The 21,197-nt window shown below is 38.6% G+C and overlaps 1 protein-coding gene across 2 annotated transcripts in view; it reads right to left on the bottom strand.

The window, feature by feature from the left end:
• The window catches only part of LHFPL3 (LHFPL tetraspan subfamily member 3), a 606,934-nt gene that overhangs the window by 200,773 nt on the left and 384,964 nt on the right, over positions 1 to 21,197 (bottom strand). For both annotated transcript variants that reach the window (XM_028525374.2, XM_028525373.2), the window contains exon 2: positions 17,019 to 17,255. In XM_028525374.2, coding sequence (XP_028381175.1) covers positions 17,019 to 17,255 — 237 coding nt within the window. The remainder of the gene's footprint in view (positions 1 to 17,018; positions 17,256 to 21,197) is intronic.

The following is a 21,197-nucleotide window of genomic DNA, read 5'->3' as shown; positions in this document are numbered from 1 at the left end:
GAGAGGACTTGCAGCAAGGCGGTGGCTGGAGGAGCAGGGCAGGCAAGGCAGTAGGTGGTGGACCCAGCGAGGCAGGGCATTGTGGACTGGGTGGTCCCACATTTGCCTGCAGATAAACTGGGAGGAACAACGGGGGAGTGAGATAGACCAAGCAACCCAGGGTTCCAGTATTGGGAAATAAAGCCTCAAAACCTGTGAAAACACCTGTAGGGGTGGAGGTGGCAGTGGGAGAAACTCCCAGCCTCATAAGAGAGTTCATTGGAGAGACCCACAGACTTCTAGAACATACACAAACCCACCCACTTGGGAATCATTGCCAGAAGGGCTCAATTTGCTTGTGGGTAGCTGAGGAAGTGGCTGAAAGCCAGCTGAGAGCTGAACGAGCAGCATTGTTCCTTTTCTGAGCATTCCCCCACATATAGCATCACAATGCAGCTACCTGAGTTGCCCCGTTCTAGTGAACACCTAAGGCTCCACTCCTTACTACATAACAGGCATGCTGAGGGAAAAAAAAACGGCCCAAGTGAAAGTACAGATCAAAGTCTCAGAAAAAATACAATTAAGCAATGAAAAGATAGGCAATGTATCAGATGCACAGTTCAAAATGCTGGCAATCAGGATGCTCACTGAATTGGTTGAATATAGTTTCAAATTAGAGGAAAAAATGAAGGCTATGCTAAGCGAAATAAAGGAAAGTGTAAAGGAAACGAACAGTGATGGGAACAAAACCAAGACTCGAATCAATGGTTTGGAGCAGAAGGAAGAAAGAAATATTCAGCCAGAACAGAATGAAGAAATAAGAATTTGAAAAAATGAGGAGAGGCTTAGGAACCTTCAGGACATCTTTAAATGTTCCCACATCCAAATCATAGGGGTGCCAGAAGGAGAAGAGGAACAGCAAGTAATTCAAAACTTATTTGAAAACATAATGAAGGAGAACATCCTCAGTCTGGCAAAGGAAATAGACTTCCAGGAAGTCCAGGAAGCTCAGAGAGTCCCAAAGAAGTTGGACCCAAAGAGGAACACACCAAGGAACCTCATAATTACATTACCCAAGATTAAAGACAAGTAGAGACTCTTAAAAGAAGCAAGAGAAAAGGAGACAGTTACCTACAAAGGAGTTCCCATAAGGCTATCAGTGGATTTCTCAGAAGGGGAGAAGGGGCTGGAAAGAAGTATTCAAAGTCACGAAAGACAAGGACTTACATCCAAGATTACTCTCTGCAGCAAAGCTATCATTTAGAATGGAAGGGCAGATAAAGTGCTTCCCAGATAAGGTCAAGTTAAAGGAGTTCGTCATCACCAAACCCTTATTATATGAAATGGTAAAGGGATCTATCTAAGAAAAAGAAGATGATCAAAACTATGAACAGTAAAATGACAACAAACTCAGTTATTAATAACTGAACCTAAATCAAAAACAAAAATGAACTAAGCAAACTACTGGAACAAGAACAGAAACACAGAAATAGAGATCACATGAAGGGTTATCAGCATGGGAGTGGGAGGAGGAAGGAGGGGGATAAGGTATAGAGAATAGGTAGCATAGATGGTAGGTAGAAAATAGACAGGGGAGGTTAAGAATAGTATAGGAAATGTAGAAGCCAAAGAACTTATATGTATGACCCATGGACATGAAGTAAGCTGGGGAATGCAGGTGGGAGGGGGTGTGTAGGGAGAAGGGGAATAAAGGGGGGAAATGGGACAACTGTAATAGCATAATCAATAAAATATATTTAAAAATAAATAAAAACTAAAAGTGAATTGCACCTAAATCAGAAACAGAATTGAGAATAGATTGTCCCATTCAGTCTCATTGCAGGATCTCATTTATTTAGCAGGTGACTTAAGTAAAAGAATGATTATCTATGGTCTTTGTGCAAATAGATTTTCTTCTTAGAGGGTAAAGTTTTCAAGTTCTTGTTAAGGAAGTGCAGACCCACACACCATTACTAAACCCATGGCTCTCCTCTCTGTGGTCAGTAAGTTAGTACCTATTAAATAACCTTGACAAGCCCAAAGCTTTTTTTTTTTTTTTTAACAAAAAACTCTACAGTCAAAGGCCCATCAGGGTAAAATGAAGTAAAGGAGATTTGAGAGGGTTTTGTTCCCATTTACATGGTCTAAGACATCAGCTTTAAAGGAGTTGGCCAAGTTCCATGCATAGCACCCCATTCCTGGGCTTAACCCCAAGAGAAAGGCTCAGTGATGTGGCCACTGTGGCTCTCTGGCCCATAGTCCAAAACCTGTGAGGTGATGGTGGTGGTGACCATAGTGTCCAGAAAATAGAAATCCTATTTTGATACAAATATATGTATATGTATATGTATATGTATATCTATATCTATCTATATCTATCTCCTTCTGATTTATATCTTTAAGTTTTGTTTAAAAATCCTATCATACATTCCCAGCCAGGGTACATGCCTGGGTTGCAGGCCATAACCCCCAGCAACTGCACATTGATGTTTCTCTCTCTCTCTATCTCTCTCCCTTCCTTTTCTAAAAATAAATAAATAAAATCTTTAAAAAAATTCTATCATACCTTCACTTGTCAAAGTTTTTAAAAAGATACTTTTGTCTGTTGACTATGGGTTTACATTTTTATTGCTCCCTTTTTAAATGTGATTGCCAAAATAACCTTATTTCTATAACATTATGAGTGAAATGTGCATTGGTGGTCAGGTCCAAGAACTTTGTTGTGTATATCAATTGTTTTCATGAAAAATATGTGATGTGAGTTCCAAAACACAAACGTAGAAGTAAATTTTTGGATTAGAGCCTATTTATGCAATGAAGGTTGCCAGGATTTTTACCAAAAGGAACTCTATAGTACTGGTCTGGCTATGACCATTGGCTTCAGTAACATTACACTAGAATCATAGTATAAATCTGATTATAAATGACCTAGAGCAGTGTTCCTTCAAGTGTGATCCTCAAATCAACTGTAGCACATTTACTTGAATGTACTTAAAAAAATAAAGATTCCATTTGATAAAGCCCATAAAATGTACAATACCAAGAGTAAACCTTAATGTAAACTATGGACTGTAGTTGATCATAATGGGTCAATGTTGGTTCATTGATTGTAAAAAGTGGACCACACTGATGTGGCATGTTGATGGTGGGGGACATTGTGCTTATGGTGAAGGAGGCATGGGGAAGCGCTGTCCTTTCCACTTAATTTTTCTGTAAACCAAAAACTTCTCTAAAAAATACAGTTTACTAATGTAAAAAATAGCAGAGCTAATCCCTAGAACTTCATATCATTTGAAATAAGCATCCCAGGTAAACACCATGTTCATAGAACTTTGATAGCTACTACCTGACAATTATTACTTTAATAATAGTAATAACAACAATAATAATACACTGTAGGTGTTACCTAGTGGGTATGAATTAGCTAGTGAAAGAAGGTATCAGTTCAGAATGCATCAGGAGAGACAGCCAGAAAGAAAAGGGTTTTTCAACAATGGGGAAAGAGTTCTCTATGATTTATTTTTACTTCTAATAATTTTGTTATTAATGTTTGACACATGGATTTTATTTGCCACATTTATGGTGAGGAAAATAAATATGTATTCTAACCAAAACACAAGGACCTGCTAGCCTAGTGGCACTAAATTTTTATCACCCTGCAAAATTAAAGTGATCATATCCTCCTATATTCAGTAGATTCTTGTTTTTATTGCTTCTTCTGCCTAGGTGGAATCCCTTCCCTCGATCACTTTTGAAGTGTACCTCTCACAGACATTTTAAAAAAATGTTTGATTGTTTGCTTTATTGTTTTGTTTTTTTAAATATATTTGATTGATTGTGCTATTACAGTTGTCTCATTTTCCCCCCTTCACTCCCCTCTGTCCTGCACACCCCCTCCCACCCACATTCCCCCCTTCAGTTCATGTCCATGTGTCATACTTATAAGTTTTTTAGCTTCTACATTTCCCATGCTATTTTTACCCTCCCCTGTCTATTTTCTACCTACCATCTATGCTACTTATTCTCTGTACCTTTTCCCCCTCTCTCCTCCTCCCGCTCCCCTGTTGCTAATCCTTCATGTGATCTCCATTTCTCACAGACAATTTTGAGGCTCAGGCTTTTGTCCTTCATCAGTCCATCAATGCAGTGATGGATTCTTAGCTAGGTTGAAAATAGGAACTTTACTGTAAAGGAACTTTACTGTAAAGGATTGAGTCATATTTCCGTCAAGGGATCATAAGCTCTTCCTGGTGACTCTCATTGAATTTACACAGCCAGTTACACAGTTTGAGCTCTCTGGATGGCAAATGTGCAAGAATAGCAGCCCCCTACCCCATGCCCCTAATTCCCAGATATGGGTGTATGTGGGAAGATTGCAAATGAGAAAACCAAACCCCTAACCAAAAAACTAACCCTCACCAGTTTTATTAAAACAATTTGTAAAGATACCAGAAGAAAAAATAATATTTAAGCATGTAGAGAGAGCTGTCTTCTAGATCTTAATGAGGCCTCCATTATGATGCAGAGTTGCAGGAACAAGGGGAGACAACAGGGCAAAGTGGTTAGGGCATGGGCCCTGTTTGACATGAATCATGACATATAATAAACACTTTGTGTGTCTTCCAAGTAAAATCAAAGCTCTAAAAATAAGTTGATATGTGTCAGATATTGTGACAGTTTTCATGCATTATGTCGTTTTTACAAAATCTCTATGAGGCAGTTTCTATTAATGTTCTTACAGACAAGAAGGCTGAAGCTTAGGGTTGCTCAAGTTCATAGAGCCAGCAGGTGGCATAAATAAATTTCCTAGGGCTGGCACAGAGCTCTGTTTCCAAAAAAGGCAGCAATGGAACTCTGTCAGAGAGATGATTGCATAGCCTGTTATTGAATGAAACTTGACTGTATGTCATTGATTACCTACCATTTTGTAACTATGAAAATTCAAACTGAGGTGATGTTTTTTATTTCCTTTCTCAGTTCCTCAGCTTCCTCATCTGTAAAATGAGTGTGCTTGGTGAACCCTCTGGTCCTCACCCCTCGCTGTACATTAGAACCTCCTGGGGAGTTTTCATACCTGGATCCACCTCACACCAACTGCAGTAGATTATCTGGGGTGGGATCAAGCACTAGAATATTTTTTTAAAGACCCCTAGGTAATTGTGAGGAATCAAATGATTTCTGGCTCTAAATGTCCTCACTGTGTGATTATATTTCAATATTCTTTTAGTTTTATCCTTGGTGGAGATGAGAGGAGACAGTTAGTTATTATCACCTCAATGTCTGAAAAGTAATTAAGCCCACTACTAAGATTTTTCCCTGGGCCGAACACCACCCCACCTGGCCAAAAAGAGCAGTTACTTATGCCTTTAAAAGATTTTCCTGAAAAAGAAAGTTCAAGACAGTTTTATCTGCTACCATATACTGATCTATATAGCATCTTTGGTCCTCACTTACCAAGGTCAAGAAAGGCTTTTTCCTTTTTTTAAAAAGAGATTGTATTTACTTATTTTTTTAGAGAGAAGGGAAGGGAGAGAGAGAGGGAGAGAAACATCAATGTATGGCTAACCCTCACTCACTCCTCCATCTGGGGCCTGACCTGCAACCCAGGCACGTGCCCCACCTGGGACTTGAACCCGTGACCCTTTGGTTCGCAGGTCAGTACTCAATCCACTGAGCCACACCAGCCAGGGCAAGAAAAGGCTTTCTTTTTCTTTTTTTTGCTGTGTTTCTCTCACCTGGACAGTTACAGATGTCTGGCTTGGTTTGCACTTTGGCACCAAAGGCCGGCCTGTGGTGAAGAAGTATCAGGCGAGCAGATGGATTTGCTCATGTGACCACTGGACTTTCCACCTTCTCTGAGACAAGGGACAGTTGTTTTAGAGTTTCTTTGGAAGCTGCCCCTTAGAAGACACTGGGTCAGTCTGTCTTTCAGTGAGTGCTGCCACCTCATCTGCCACCTGATGGGCTGTGTCCACCTCCTGCCTGGGCTTCTCTCCGGTGACCAGTCTGTCTAGTGGTTTTTTCAGAACATATGTTGGGATGATGGATACTAACACCATAGCTGCTTTTCTCCCTGAGTAAATTGTGCCCTCCAGATCTCTTGACAACATCATTACTCTCTCTTTTCTGGGTTTTGACAGCACATCGACCTGCAGACAGTATCATGTGGTAGTTCCCAGAATTCACATTTCACTTCTTGATTATTCCAGGCACATCATCAAAGGCGACATGTTCAAGTTAAGTTAGGAAAATGATATCTACTCACGGCAAACTGATTTTTCTCCCACTAGACTCAAGGCCCAGATATTCTGGGCAGTAAAGCAGGAAGAAAAAAATCAGTGAAATGCATAAATATAGCATTTGCTAAGTATCAGCTGGCCAACTGACTGTAATGACATGGTTCAACCAGAGACATGTAGATAAAGAACAAACTTACAGTGACTAGAGGGGAGGGGGAAGGGAGATAAAGGGGGAAAGAAGGGTCAAGCCAAGGAACATGTATAAAGGACCCATGGACAAAGCCAATGGTGGGGGGAGACTGAATGTGGGAGGAGGTGGGTAGGTAGGGCAGGGGAGAGCAATGGGGAAAAATGGAGACAGCTGTAATTCCACAACAACAACAACAAAAAGACATGGTTCAAGAGTGATAATGTTGACAATTAAAGAGACTTTTCCTCAAAATAGTTCCTGGATTTTAGATTTTAAATAGGCTATTCTAAAGTGAATGCCTTAGTGATATGAGAACTCCTCTCTTATCATTCTTCCTTGTCCCTAAGCCACACATATCTATCTGCTGTATTTTTAATTTCTTCATAGTTTTGTTTTCCTTTGTTTAATATTATTTTTTTCCACAAGCTGCTTTTTTAAAGGCTGCCTAATAGATGAAACCTTGTATGTCAAATTGTCTTTGGGATGCAGTCTTTGCTTATTATACCATCATCTTTCATTGGTGCTGGAGTAAGTCACCTGTCAGAGGATGGCATTCACTCATTCTGTACAGAGATGACACTAACGAAGTACCCTCATGAAGCCACAGATGTCAAAACAGGACTGCATCTCAGAAATACAACCTGGTGCCTATAACACTACATGTCTTTCCCAAAGAAATTTGGGGCAAACCCTGTTCTACTCATTTTTAAGTCCCTGGTGCCTATTACTAAACTTGGCATGCTTGAGGCACACAAAAAAATATTTGGTGAGTTGAACGCCATAGTTTTACTCATTGTTTATTGAACAGTCAAGTGCACAGTACACTTTTGTGGCTGTTGATATAAGGCCTAAGGAGGTGCAGTGAGTTGCCTAAAGTGTCAGTTATAGTATATTGTTCTAACATACGACTCCTCGATTCTTTTAAAATATGTGTATCTATGTGTAATGTGCAGGTAAATTTATTTCCTTTGCAATCAGTGAAGCAAGGGACAAACTGCTTCATGTACAGAAGACACTAAGTGGAGACATGAATTAGATGTTACACAGTTTTTTTTTAATGAAACTGATTCAATGAAACAGTAACAAGTGCTCAAATATATTAAGTGCTTACTGTATCCTAGGAAATATCTCACTAGAGATAACAGGTAAGACATCATCATTAGAGAAAAAATAAAGTTTGTAAGATTTTGGGAGGATGTCATATTTTGTAAATCATTAATAGAGACAACATGTATTTCTGCAAACTTAACCTCAATACATTTATCTCAGCAGTAGTTTGCTTGGCACTGTGTTCTTACCCAGCCTACTGGAAGTTCAGAACAGCTATGTTTCTACTTTGTGAGGCAAGTGAAGTGACAGGTTACATTTTCATTGTGTTCTTTAACCTCACAATGAAATCACTGAACATGTAGCAAGAATGTAAAGATCCACTCTGCCAAAAAAAGTTCTATGTACATTAAAAAATATCTGAATAGGAAAGCTGAGACCCAAGGAGATTTAACTAGAATTGAAATCAAGAACACTAAGATTTTGCTTAGTACATGTTCTCTCAATAAGGCACATGGACAAGAGCCAGAGGCACTGGGATGAGTAAGAGAGAAGCCAAAGAGGTTCTTTGTTGGGAAACTAACCAGATGCATGAAGAAAATAAACTACTTTGGGTTAGTAATAGGGGAAAATATTTTTCATAGATATATTTTTGGTCTAGAAGCTTAAATGTATAGATGAAAAAAACTAGAAATGACAGATTTGCTATGAAATAAAAATCAATTTAATGACTAAGTTTGTATTACATATTAAAATAAAAACAGTAAATTTAAAAAGACATAATTGATGGCTAAATGACTTCAAATACTGAGGTGTGTACCAATGCTATCCAGAGTGTAGAGAACTGAAATTAGATTCAGTCTTATAAAAAATAAAAAAGAATTGGCCACAGATCAGTAATTTGGAAAGAAATATAATCCATAAACCTAGGCTGTTTCTTCTGAAGGTCATGGTAGCCCTTGTTTTCAGTTTTCATGATGATACTGTTAAAAGGGAGAAGGCAAGAGGTGGAACGGTGAGGGGGTGAAGCTGGCAGGATTTAACCTAACTGCAAGTCTTCATAAAGTTATGCTGAAATGCTGATTAAAAATTTACTCATAGAGCCAAATCTTGAATATCATAACTTTGTTAAAGTTTTTTATTTTTTATTCCTTCCTCCTTTCTTTCTTCTAGCTGGGTTGATATTTATCCAGAGATCCTTTGTCAGTGACTAAAAGATCAATGAAATGTCAAAATTATTTTAGCTATTGAACTAGAGTGAATAATAGAGCATATGACAGTCATTCAAAGTCAGCACTGCCTTTGCCCTCAGATTCTTGAACCACATTTGACTTTAAGTTCACTAATTGGAGAAGGCTGAGAGAAAAGGTATGACTTTGAGGGTATCACTTGAGGTTGGGTGTAGGTTAAAGAGAGAGCTCCCTATATGAGTGCACCATGGTACATTCATGATCTCAATGTATATTTTTTGAATAAGCCAGAATCAGTCTTAGAAATTCAGATGTTCTATGAATTATCTGTAGGCATAGAGGGTAAATTGAAGGAGACAATCTCCAACAAAACATCCACAAGTGACCCCTGTGAAGTTCTCTTTCTTCCACCACACCTTCATACACTCTCTCCCTCTGCCTCTTATTCACCAGGGGTGGTCCTCTTCCCTGGTTCCTTGGGTAGCTAGTAGAGAACACTGACAATATAGGTGTCTCCAGACACTCAGTAAGATGTGGAAACTATGCTGCTTGGGAAATGTATAACTTTAACCATTACCGACACAATAACTGTTTCTAAAGAAGTCAATAGCTTAAGATAGAACAGGGAGTAGCAGTGGGTGGACATTATAAGCAGTCACATTTCAACTTATAGGAAACACAAACATTCTAAGTTCTGTGCAACAATGGAGTCACTCATGAGACAGAGATTAGTATGCTCTTTCATTCATTCATTCATTCACTCAATCACTCAAAACAAAATTATTGAATACTTACATATGCTCGACATTATTCCAGCCCACTGATTTTCAACCAGTGTGCTACAAGAATTTTTAAAACATACAAAACCTGACTAGTTAGTCAGGGGCCCTAATGTCTTTCTCCTTAGATTGTCAAATAAAAAAAGACAACAGCCAACACAACAATAGTCATCTAGCATGTATGAATCAAGATCATACTTTGGTCAGATAGACAAAAAATATATTTTTTCATGTGCCACTGGATTTTAGTAATTAGTTTATATGTGCCACTAGATGAAAAGGTTGAAAATAGCTGCTCTATGCAGCAGTGAACAAAAGAGGCAAAAATTCCTGCCCCTGTGCAGCGTTTCTGGGGGAAGATAGACAATAACAAAAGAGAGGTAAAATAGGACTTCTGGCCAAGATGGAGGTGTAGGTAGACACACTTTGCCCCCTTGCACAACAAAAAGAAGGACCACAACAATTTAAAAGCAAAAAAATAATGGGAACTTCCAGAAAAATTAAACTGTATGGAAATCTGACAACCAAGGAGTTAAAGAGGAAACATTCATTCAGACCTGGAGGAGGGGCAGAGATGGGCAGGACATGCAGCAAGGCCTTGGCTGGCAGACCGGTGGTCCCACATTTGCATGTGGATAAACTAGGAGGAACAACTTGGGAGCAAGACAGACCACATAACCCAGGGTTACAGGGAAATAAAGCCTCAAAACCTCTGGCTGTAAAAATCTTTGGGGGTTGCAGTAGTGGGAGAAACTCCCAGACTCACAGGAGAGTTCATTGGAAAGGTCCACAGTGTTCTAGAACATACACAAACCCACCCACTTGAGAATCAGCACCAGAAGGGCCCAATTTGCTTGTGGGTAGTAGGGGTAGAGGCTGAAAACTGGCTGAGAGTCGAGCAAGTGTCATTGTTTCCACTCTCACCCCTCAGCCACATACAGTGCCACAGTGGGCGATATAGGTTGCCCTACCCTGGTGAATACTTAAGGCTCCACCCCTTACAACATAACAGATGTGCCAAGACAAAGAAATATGGCTCAAATGAAAGAGCAGATCAAAACTCCAAAAACAGAAGTAAGCAGTGAAGAGATAGCCAGTCTATCAGATACAGAGTTCAAAATACTGGTAATCAGGATGCTCAAAGAAATGGATGAGTATGGTTGTAAAATAGAGGAAGAAGTGAAGACTATGAAAAATGAAATAAAGGAAAATACACAGGGAACCAATAGTGAAGGGAAGGAAACTGGGACTCAAATCAACAATTTGGAGCAGAAGTAAGAAATAAACATTCAGCCAGAACAGAATGAAGAAACAAGAATTCAGAAAATGAGGAGAGGCTTAGGAACCTCCAGGACAACTTTAAATGCTCCAACATTGGAGTCATAGGGGTGCCAGAAGAAGAAGAGGAAGAGCAAGAAATGGAAAACTTATTTGAAAACATAATGAAGGAGAACATCCCCAGTCTGGCAAAGGAAATAGACTTCCAGGAAGTCCAGGAAGCTCAGAGAGTCCCAAAGAAGTTAGACCCAAGGAGGAACACACCAAGGCACCTCATAATTACATTATCCAAGATTAAAGATAAGGAGAGAATCTTAAAAGCAGCAAGAGAAAAGGAGATAGTTACTTCCAAAGGAGTTGCCATAAGATTATCAGCTGATTTCTCAGAAAAAACCTTGTAGGCAAGAAGGGGTTAAAAAAAAACCCCTAAACAAACAACTAGAACAGGAACAGAATCATAGAATTGGAGATTGTGTTGTCATTTGGGTATAAATGTTATTTAAAGCCATGACATCAAATGAGATAACCTAGGAAGTGATTGTAGATAGGAAGAGTTAGGAGAGAGGGAGGAATCAGCAAAGAAGACTGAGCACAAAGAGCTCCAGAGAGGCGAAAGGAAATCTTGAAAAGATCAGCTACTGGAAGTCAACTGAAAAAAGAATTTCAAGATGGGTCCTGTAGTCAACTGTAAAAAGATGCTGATACAATGTAATATTTGAAAATTGACAATAAAATTTAGCATTAGGTGACTGGGGGGTAAACTTCAGAAGACAGTGTCTGTGAAGTGCTGGGGTTAAAACCTAAATACAGGGACTTTATGAAGAAGTTGAAGGTGAGTAATTAGCAGCAGCAAGGACATAGAACAAATCTATGAGGACCTCTAGGATCTGTTCCACCTCTTAGATTAATTTGAGCCCTTCTGAAAAGCCATCAGGATATATTCAGTATTTTAGAGACACATTCTGAGATGCTTTGATGGCCCCAAGGATTCTGTTCCACAAAAACTCCATTGGGAAACAAACAGTTCACTATGGTATTAATAAAGTTTTAATTCAAAGCACTTGAAGATACTTTTGCCTGACCTTTCTGATCTTACCTCACTAGGTTTTTTTTTGTTATTTTTTCATTGAGATATAACTGACATATAACATTATATTAGTTTCAGGTATACAATATAATGATTTGATGTTTGTATATGTTGATATCCATCACTTTACATAGTTATATATTTTTAATCTTGTAAGAACTTGTAAGATCTAGTCTCTTAACAATTTTCAAATATATAATATAGCATTATTAACTACTTATTTTATAGCTGAAAGTTTGTTCTTTTTGGCTACCTTCACCGATTCCCTGGCCCCACCCTGCTCCCAGCCTTTGGCAACCACCAATCTGTTCTCTGTATTTCATTGGGTTTTTATACAATTACACAGTCAAATAAGAGGATCAATTTATACGCTATTCTCCATTCTTAAGTGTATTACACTTTTGATTAAATAACATTATCTATAAGCTACCAAATGAAAGTAAGACAAAACTCTTTACTTGCTAAAGAGCTGATTGTTCAAGTTGAAAGTAATAGAATCAGCATCTATTAAGAATTAATCATTACATCATCTTGTGTAATTGAAACAATTTCAAATTTCAAGTAAGGGGGTTTGTGTTTGAGCCCTGAGTCCATTCCTTCCTAGCAGTAAAAACTTAGACCAAATCTTAAACTTTTATGAATCTCAAAAATTAGAATGACAATAACTATCTCACAGGATGATTGCAAAAATTAAATAAATGTTATATGGGAGAATAATTCATAACAACTGAAGCCTATATACATATTGCTTATATATTGTTTCCACACACATGCTTTTGTTGGACTCTCCCAAGGCTAAGGAGGAGGCAGGTCTGGGTATTAGTATTCTCATTTTAAAGACAATGAAGCTGAGGCTCTATGATGTTAAGGGACTTGCTCAGTCACATGACTAATACATGCTGGAGTTGACACCAGAAACAAACTTTTTATCACTGATCCAGGGCTCTGTCCACTGTCAAGGTGTCCGCATGGGCCAGAGTTTCTAAATTTGACCCATTTTACTCCTGGTGATGTGAATGGATGGGCTGTGACAGCATGGTTCAGGGGGCAGGTACATGGCTGTGGGAGAAACCCTGGACATCCTTTCCTTGACTTTCATCTTTCCCTTCTCTAGTCAGCCATGCATTGCTAACAAGCCCCTAAAAAAGCCTTTAGTGTGTTCGCTGTGCAAGAGCTTTTACCGCCCTCGGAGAGTCTTCAAAGGACACCTTTGAGGGTATTCCCAGAATTGAATTTTGGAATGCTGGAAGAAACCTCAGACACCATTGAGACAAACCAGCATTTTACAGATGAGGAAGCTTAATTCTGGGACTACTAAGATGTGGGTGCAAGGCTCCTCAGGTCCTGTCAGAGATGGCACTGGCTCTGGGCAGTGTGCTCTTCCTGCTACACCACACAGCTGCTCACAATGTGGCTAGGGCAAGGCATGGCGTGGAGCCTTAAATCAAAATTCTAAAGCCTTTCTCAATTAGTTAAAGTAAAATAAATTTATTCTAACTCTGTTTATTACAGCATTAAAAAGAGCTTAAGCCACTTGATAAATAAATGGTAGCTGGAGTCATCTCTTGATGGATAATCATGTTTTCTCATTTGCAGTGTAAGTACTAGAAGACAAAGTGACTTTAAAACAGCTCATGAAAGGACCCAATTACCTGATAAGCAATTCCAAAGACCATATACATAAATGAAGAAACAGACCTCTTTGTGAATGGTGTCTGACAAGGTAAGAGCTTGTGTGCCACAGAAGCTATGGCAAGTGTAATTATTTATCCTTTTACAACTAATGAAAGAAATAAAAAAATGAAGCTTTCATTTCAAATCCTTTTTATCTGATGAAACTTTAATTTTACATAATTACATTGACTTCACAGTTCAGTGTGTTAAAATATGCAATTAAGAATATATATCAGGGTTAAATGCCTATTGTTGTTTGCTCATTTAGAAATCATGCTGCTGAACTCCCAAACAAGAATGAACACCTGCCTGTCTGCTGTTTTCCCCAGAGGCAGGGGCAGCATGCAGTCCGCAGGCCTGGCTCCTCAAATTCAGAGCAAGCGGTAGTTTTCTGGCATGTGCCAACTCCTGCATAAAGTTAGTTGATTATTTAGAAAGTTTTCACTTCCCTTCGAGGGGCTTTAAAAAAAATTCTCACCCAAGGATAGAGAGAGGAGGGAAGGGTGGAGAGAGATAGGGTGTGTGCAGGGGGCGGGGGTGGAGATTGATTGGTTGTCTCTGGTATGCACCCTGACCAGGAAACAAACCCACAATGTTTTTGGTGTAGGGGATGACGCTCCAACCAACTGAGCCATCTGGCCAGAGATTCTTGGTTTGTTTTTTTTTAAATGAGAAAGTATTCTGTCGGAACCGCCCTGACTGGTATCAGAAGCTGAAACCCCCGCCTAGGCTAAGGTTAAGGGAACTCCCTTGGAACCGTAAGCCAGCAAGGAGACAAGGGCTTGTCTCCCTGGCAGGAATGCTGCTTCTGCTGCTGAACCCCCAAAAGCTTGGTCGGTTAGCCAAAGACGGGTAAGATTCCCCACGGGGGGAACGACCTAAGGCAGGCACGATCACTTTGGGAGGCCCCCCAAAAGAAGGACTTTGGGGGCTACAGCAAAAGGGGGTGATGGACCCTCGCTCCTCGGCTTTGACATAGCCTGAGTTCTCATCTGGGCGAAAATCTCCTTATTGCCTTAGTTCCCGTGCTAAGCCTGAAACAATGACAGGGTGGTGCAGCTCTGTGCTGAAAGGGCAGATTCCCTAGGTGATCAGGCCTAAGAAAGAACATGTAAATTACTGTGAAACCTTCTTTGTTTGAAATGCTCTCAGTTGAATGAGAGGGGTCCAAGGAGGAAGTTTGTTCCTCAAAGTCTTACAGCTCTTTGACCCCCATTCAATAGACCAGCAGATTTCCTTGTTTTCTATAGTTCCTTACTTCCCCCTGATAAGTACTGTACTTTACCTGAATTATTATGCAAAATGAGCCCAATAAAAGCTTGTGTGGACGGTAAATCAGGGCCCTCCCCACTAGGGGGGTGGCCATTTCTGTCCCTACTTCCCCACAGAAACTAGTCTTGTCTCTGTGCATGTGTGTTTTGTTTCTCACGTGTTTTTCGGTGAGCCATCCACAGCGTTCCGTGGTCACTGCTGGCTGCTGGCCGGTGACCCACGCGCAACAGTATTCTGGGATTTTGAAGGCGCATCATAGATTATTAACTTTATGTCTCATGGAAATTCATTCTAAAACAGCAATTGCATCATCAAAGTTGTTGCCTTCTGTTTGTTGTATGTTAAAAGTCACTCCAATTTTGCCATTTTACAATTTATGAAACATTTCTGCTAAACACCTCTTTTAATTTATTTTTGCACTTCTGGAAAAGGAGGGGCTGAAGAAATGTTATGGGAGGTGTTGAAAGGAGACAATGAAGTGGGATTGAAGTGAATTCACTGGAAAATTATCTTAAAAGGCAGTGGTCTATACAGATGAAGTCATTCACTTGTCTGTTTCCCGCCCCGCTTGTCTTCCTTTTGAATAGCACCTTTGTGATTGTTAATTTATGTCTCAGCAGCATCCATTATTTCCTTTCATTTTAAGACTTTGTAGTTGGGATATAGTTTAACTAGAACTGAATTCTCTTTCCTTCTTTACTATATTCTAGAATTTATGTAAAAGTGATTCTTGTTTTGTCCATCAGGGTGGTGGTTAGGAAGGATTCATGGATCTAAGCAATATCCTTATAAAGATACATGGAAAATACAAACAAACTCCTGAAGTGTCATTTTCTTTAACTCATTCTTTAGAGAAAGGCAACTTATTCTAATATTGAGTTATCCTTATTATGAATTTTGAAGTGAAGTTACCAGACAGAGACCTGTATACATCCAGTAAGTTACAAAGACAACAGACAAGGGCACCAGTTAATGAATACATGTGAAAGCACTTTAAATCTGTAATGTGCTTTACAAAGTTAATAATTAACTTCATGTCATCCTTTTTACTTGGAAAGTAGTTGCATTTTTAGGAAGTATCAGTACTACTTTCCCATGAAAGTATTATTTCTGTGTTTAGAATGTTTTTGCTAGAACCAAGTAAATTAATATATGTTCTGTCTATAAATCAGGATGATAAAGGGTTTGTGGGTGAACCATGCTGCTTTCCCAGACTTCTCAATTTTCTCTCCTTATAGTTCATAGTTTATAAGCATAAACAGTGATGGTCTAAATTTAAAGCTTGCTACACTAACATTACATGAGACATTCATATAGATACTAACATATGCTTATATTTGAGGCTTGTTGAAGCAGTGAAAAGTTTCTGAAGTTAGCAAGTACCTGACATAAGCTAAATTTCATAATTCAAAGATGGATTTAGTTCCCAACTAGGAATAAAAGCTAGAAGAAGAAGCCACTCAGTTGAAGGTACTAATATAAGTTCAAAATATTAGAGGTGCTATAAAGATAAAACAGTTAAATGACGTTAAGTCTATACAGAGACAGTAAATTCTATCCCAAGAAATTGGTTTAGAAATATGGAAACAAAATTAAAAGATTTATCTTGAATAATGATTTGCTGCCTTATTGGCCTCTTACAATATTCTCTATCATTCACTAGTCAATTTCCTATTTTATATCCTAGTTTCTTTGTGTTTCAGAAGGTATTTTCTTTTTGAAGAGAAATCTGAGGACTTTTGGTTACCCAGATAACACATTTAAAATTCAGCTAATTAGGTAAGTACTGAAATATCTAACTGTAAACCATTTGGGGCCAGTATCACTATCTTTCTGTGAGAATGAGTCTGATTTCAAATAAAGTGATTGTGAACAGTTTAATAAAGACAGTTATAGATAATTTCCTGAGATTCCCCTGGCATTTACTTCAACCCAGACAATAGCTGAATACATGGAGAGGAAGCACTCTCCAGTTAGTCAAATAGACAAAAAGAAAGGAAAAACGTTGTATTCATAGCCATTAACTCAGGAAAGCAGCAAAGAAAAACTGGAAAAAGTGTATTTGAATAATAATAATGGAATCAGACTCAGAAAGTTGAGTATAAAAATATGATACTTTAATGGTATGAACTTTTGAGTTAAGTCTGAGGGAAACTAGATAGCATTAAAAGATGCAGCAAATTAGATGCACAGGGGAAGCACTGGTACTTGATAGGAAAGAACGTAGAGTATTATTTTTTTGTGCTTAGATGTCCAGGTAAATGTTCCCCAAAGCAATCTTACCTTTGTTTTCTGCCTTTAGTTCCTCTGCCATCAAGCTGTCTTGTCGATTACCAAGCACAAATGCCAGAAATGAGAGGATCAGAGCATCCAAAATCCCAATAATAGCCAGGATGTATGCCCAGCGGACTGAACAAGCCCCGAGAGTGTACTTGTCCGTCTTTTCTCCACACATTCGTTTTACTTCATCTGAATCCCAGCCATCAGGGAAAATCATACAGCCAAGCACAAGGCAGGCAGCTGAGAGAGAGGGGGGAAAAAGAAAAAAGAAGTGAAAATAAATTTTATTTTAGCAAATAGCAGTGATTTAACTGCTTAAAATTGTTGACTTAAAGAACAGCAAATCTTATGGCTGTCCTACCTGGAATGACTGCTTTCCCAACCCCCGCCCCCCAACCCTTTAACTTAAAAGCAGCCCAGTACTCTGCAGGAGCTCTAGGAATGCACTTCACGGTGAGCCCAAGCATTCTGAAAGAAGGGAAGGTATGTTGATCTATAAGAAAACACTAAAAATTAAAAAATGAATTTTGGCGTGCATTTGTTGGAAGGCTTTTAATGCAAATAGGAATCACATACATAAGAAATCATAACACTGTAGAACAACTATTCATTGCTGGCTCTGAAGAACCATGGCAGGAGCCAGATAAGGGATTAGGATAACATGGAAAATACCAGAGAGTATACTGACTTTGAGTCACATCAAAATATAATTTCATGGTGTGATCTACACACACACACACACACACACACTGAAAAGTTTCTTGAAACTGTACTTTCTGTATGCAATTTACTCTGATATTTTCTAATGTATTCTCTGTTCTGTTTCATTTTTAAAAGGTTGAAAAATGCTGCAACATGGTGTGGTACCACAGAGCTTTTGTGGAAATTCAGAAATTTAAGGAGAATACTTATATTCAATTTCCTAACTACCACTGTTGGAGTCATGTGAATGCTTTTAAAAATATGTTATTTTGAAGATTAAAGAAGGTAAGTGGCTATTGTTGCCACTCTCGTTATATTTAATTGAATTATTTAGGGGTAAATGATAATAGTTTAGGTTATAAAGAGCTTTCTGGACAGGTTGTTTCACTCATTAATTACTAATTCATTCAACTCATTAATTCAACAACTACTTATTCAGTATTTCCTATGGTGTCATCGACACTTCCCTACTTGAAGCCTTCATTAGCTTTCTTTTTTTAAAAATGATTTTTAAAATTTATTTTTAGAGAGGGGGAAAGAGAGGGACAGAAACATGATATGTGAGAGAAACACTGATTACGTTGTCTCTTACACATCCCCAACTGGGTACCTGGTGTGCAGGCCAGGCATGTGCCTGAGCTGGAATCAAACCGGTGACCTTTTGGTTTGCAGGCTAGCACTCAGTCCACTGAGCCACACCAGCCAGGGTCTTCATTATCTTTCAAAGGGAACCCTCCTTTCCCTCAGCCTTCAGTTTGCCCTCATTCTAATCCAGATTACACATTACCACTTAGACCATCATGCTCAGAGCCTTCTGTAGCCTCCACATTAGTACTGAAGGACACTCAGATATTTTAGTCAGGAATTCAAAGGCTCCAAAATCCAGTCCCTACTTAATTTTCCCATCCATCCACTTTATACTCTTCACTTCACTTGAGTTGAACTAAACATGACCCTGTTCACACACTAAGTTTTTGAATCTCTTTATTTTCTCCTCTGCCTGGAGTTATTTCCCACTATTGTCCTTAAATGTTCACTCTTAAAATCTTTTAACATTCAAGTCAAATGCAGCATCCTCCACAAGGCAAGCCATCTCAAATACTCAATCTAGAATATTGTTAAATTGATTCTGGTACCAATTCTGATGTGTGTGTGGGGTTTCCCAACCACCCCAACAAATAGTATTTGGACACCAAATGGATGTTCTATAATCCACCTCAATTCTGACTTTATTTACCTGGAGATAGCACTAGATTACACAAATTAAGGGTTCAGTCCTAACAACTTCCTTCATCCCCCTTCAGATGTCAGTTTCAAGGCCAGACTGTTACCTGTGCTTCTGACACTTGGCTACAAATTGGAAGTTCCAATGACTCCTCCAACTCAGGATGCCAATTAGAAAACTACATTATTACCTATATTTCTGATCCTCTGGCTATATGAGTCAGAGGTTCCCAACACTCCTTTCTCCAGTTCAGTTAATTTGCTAGGGCAGCTCACAGAACTCAAGGAAACATTTTGCTTACTAGATTACTGGTTTATTACAAAATAATCTATATAACTAAAAAAAGTCAGACTGAACAGAGCATAGGGTCAGGGTATGGGAAAAGGAGCAGAGCCTCCATGTCTTCTCCTACTCTTCCAGCACCTCCTCATATTTACCAGCCTGGAAGCTCTTCGAAATCCATCCTTTGAGGCTTTTACTGAGTCTTCATTGGCATGATTGATTAAATCATTGGCCATTGGCCAATGGCCATTCAACCTCCAGCCTCTCCTCACTCTGGAGAGGTCAAGGGGATGGGACTTAAAGTTCCAATCCTCTAGTCACGTGGTTGTGACTAGCAACCAAGCCCCATCCTTAGGTTCCAAAAGTTACCTTATTATTAACAAGAGACATCTTTATAGCTGTCACACTTAAGAAATTCCAAGGATTTTAGGAGCTCTGTGCTAGAAACAGTGGAAGAAGACAAAATACATATTTTTAATGATAAATCATAGTATCATAATTGTCTGCCTCTGAACTCCCACAGCGGCTGACTGTGCCTATCTTAGAGTGCCTGTTATGTTTTATATTTGTTATTTATTTCCAATTATTATTTTTTTTCTAAGATTTTATTTATTTATTTTTAGAGAGGGAAGAGAGGGAGGGGGAGAGAGAGAGAGACAGAGAGGGGGAGAGAGAGAGAGAGAGAGAGAGAGAGAGAGAGAGAGAGAGAGAGAGAGAGGGAAACATCAATGTGCGGTTGCTGGGGGTTATGGACTGCAACCCAGGAATGTACCCTGGCTGGGAATCGAACCCTGGACACTTTGGTTCTCAGCCTGCGCTCAATCCACTGAGCTACACCAGCCAGGGCTCCAATTATTATTTCAATTAATAGACTATAACCTTTCTGAGGAAAGAATCTTTGGTTAGTCATCATATTCGCAGTACATAAAACAGTGCCTTAAACATAGTAGGCACGAAAATACTTTTGAATGGGGGAGTGAATGAATGAATGAATATGTGAATTATAATAGTTAGAAAATAAAATATAGTTTATAGAAGTTAATATCACAACTACTCAAGGTCATGAAAACTATAAAAGGCCTAATTAAAGATGGATTTATATTCAGGTGACACATAGCAAAGATAATTTTGTTATGACTGAGAAAACAGGTTGGTAAGTACTTGGGAGAATAATTAGAAAAAAATGAAGTAAATCATTTGAAAACATTTTCAAGTTCCTCCTCCCTTTGTATCTCTCAGCACTTGGTACCAACATGCTCTTAAGGTACTATCTAACAATAACAATTTGTGTATTTTAAAACATGTGGCTTTCATGAGCAAAAATTTATTTTACTTGAGAAGACATAGAATATCTTTGAATCCAAACCATCGTTCAAAAAAGTCACCTCTAAGGATGCTATGTTACTTAAAGTACTGAACAAATATTCTAAAGGTTTTTTATATATTAAAATTACTTTCTCATAAAAAATAAATAAATTTCCTTTATGAATGGAAATCACTTAGAGAATAACTTACAACTTTAGTACACATAGAAATCACCACTGACAAATTTATACAGGTTATTGGATATCACAGGATAAATTCACTGGAAGAGGATGTTTGTGGAATGGTGACATAACAAAGACATCTTTTTCTCAAGGTCTTCTGTACTGAGGGTAGACTATCTTAAAAGTTTCCACTTCTGGAAACTCTGAGTTAGGAATCAAAATAAAAAGAACAGAGGTAAAATTAACACTCTGAAACTGAAACCATGAGAGGATAATGGCAACCCCTTGTTTCCTGTCTTCAAAGTCAAGGAAAATAGGTGATATAATATGCACTTATGCTTAATTTTATACAAGGAGTATTCTGCTCAAATTTATAAAAACAGAATTTTTTCTTTTTAAAAATATATTTTATTGATTATGCTATTACAGTTGTCCCACTTTTTCTTCCCTTTATTCTCCTCCATCCTGCACCTCCCTCCCACCAAT

The sequence above is a fragment of the Phyllostomus discolor genome, chromosome 10 (genome assembly GCF_004126475.2).
Source record: "Phyllostomus discolor isolate MPI-MPIP mPhyDis1 chromosome 10, mPhyDis1.pri.v3, whole genome shotgun sequence".
NCBI classification, from domain to species: domain Eukaryota; kingdom Metazoa; phylum Chordata; class Mammalia; order Chiroptera; family Phyllostomidae; genus Phyllostomus; species Phyllostomus discolor.
The sequence above is the reverse complement of the archived record's forward strand: the minus strand, read 5'-3'. Positions and strand labels throughout refer to the sequence as shown.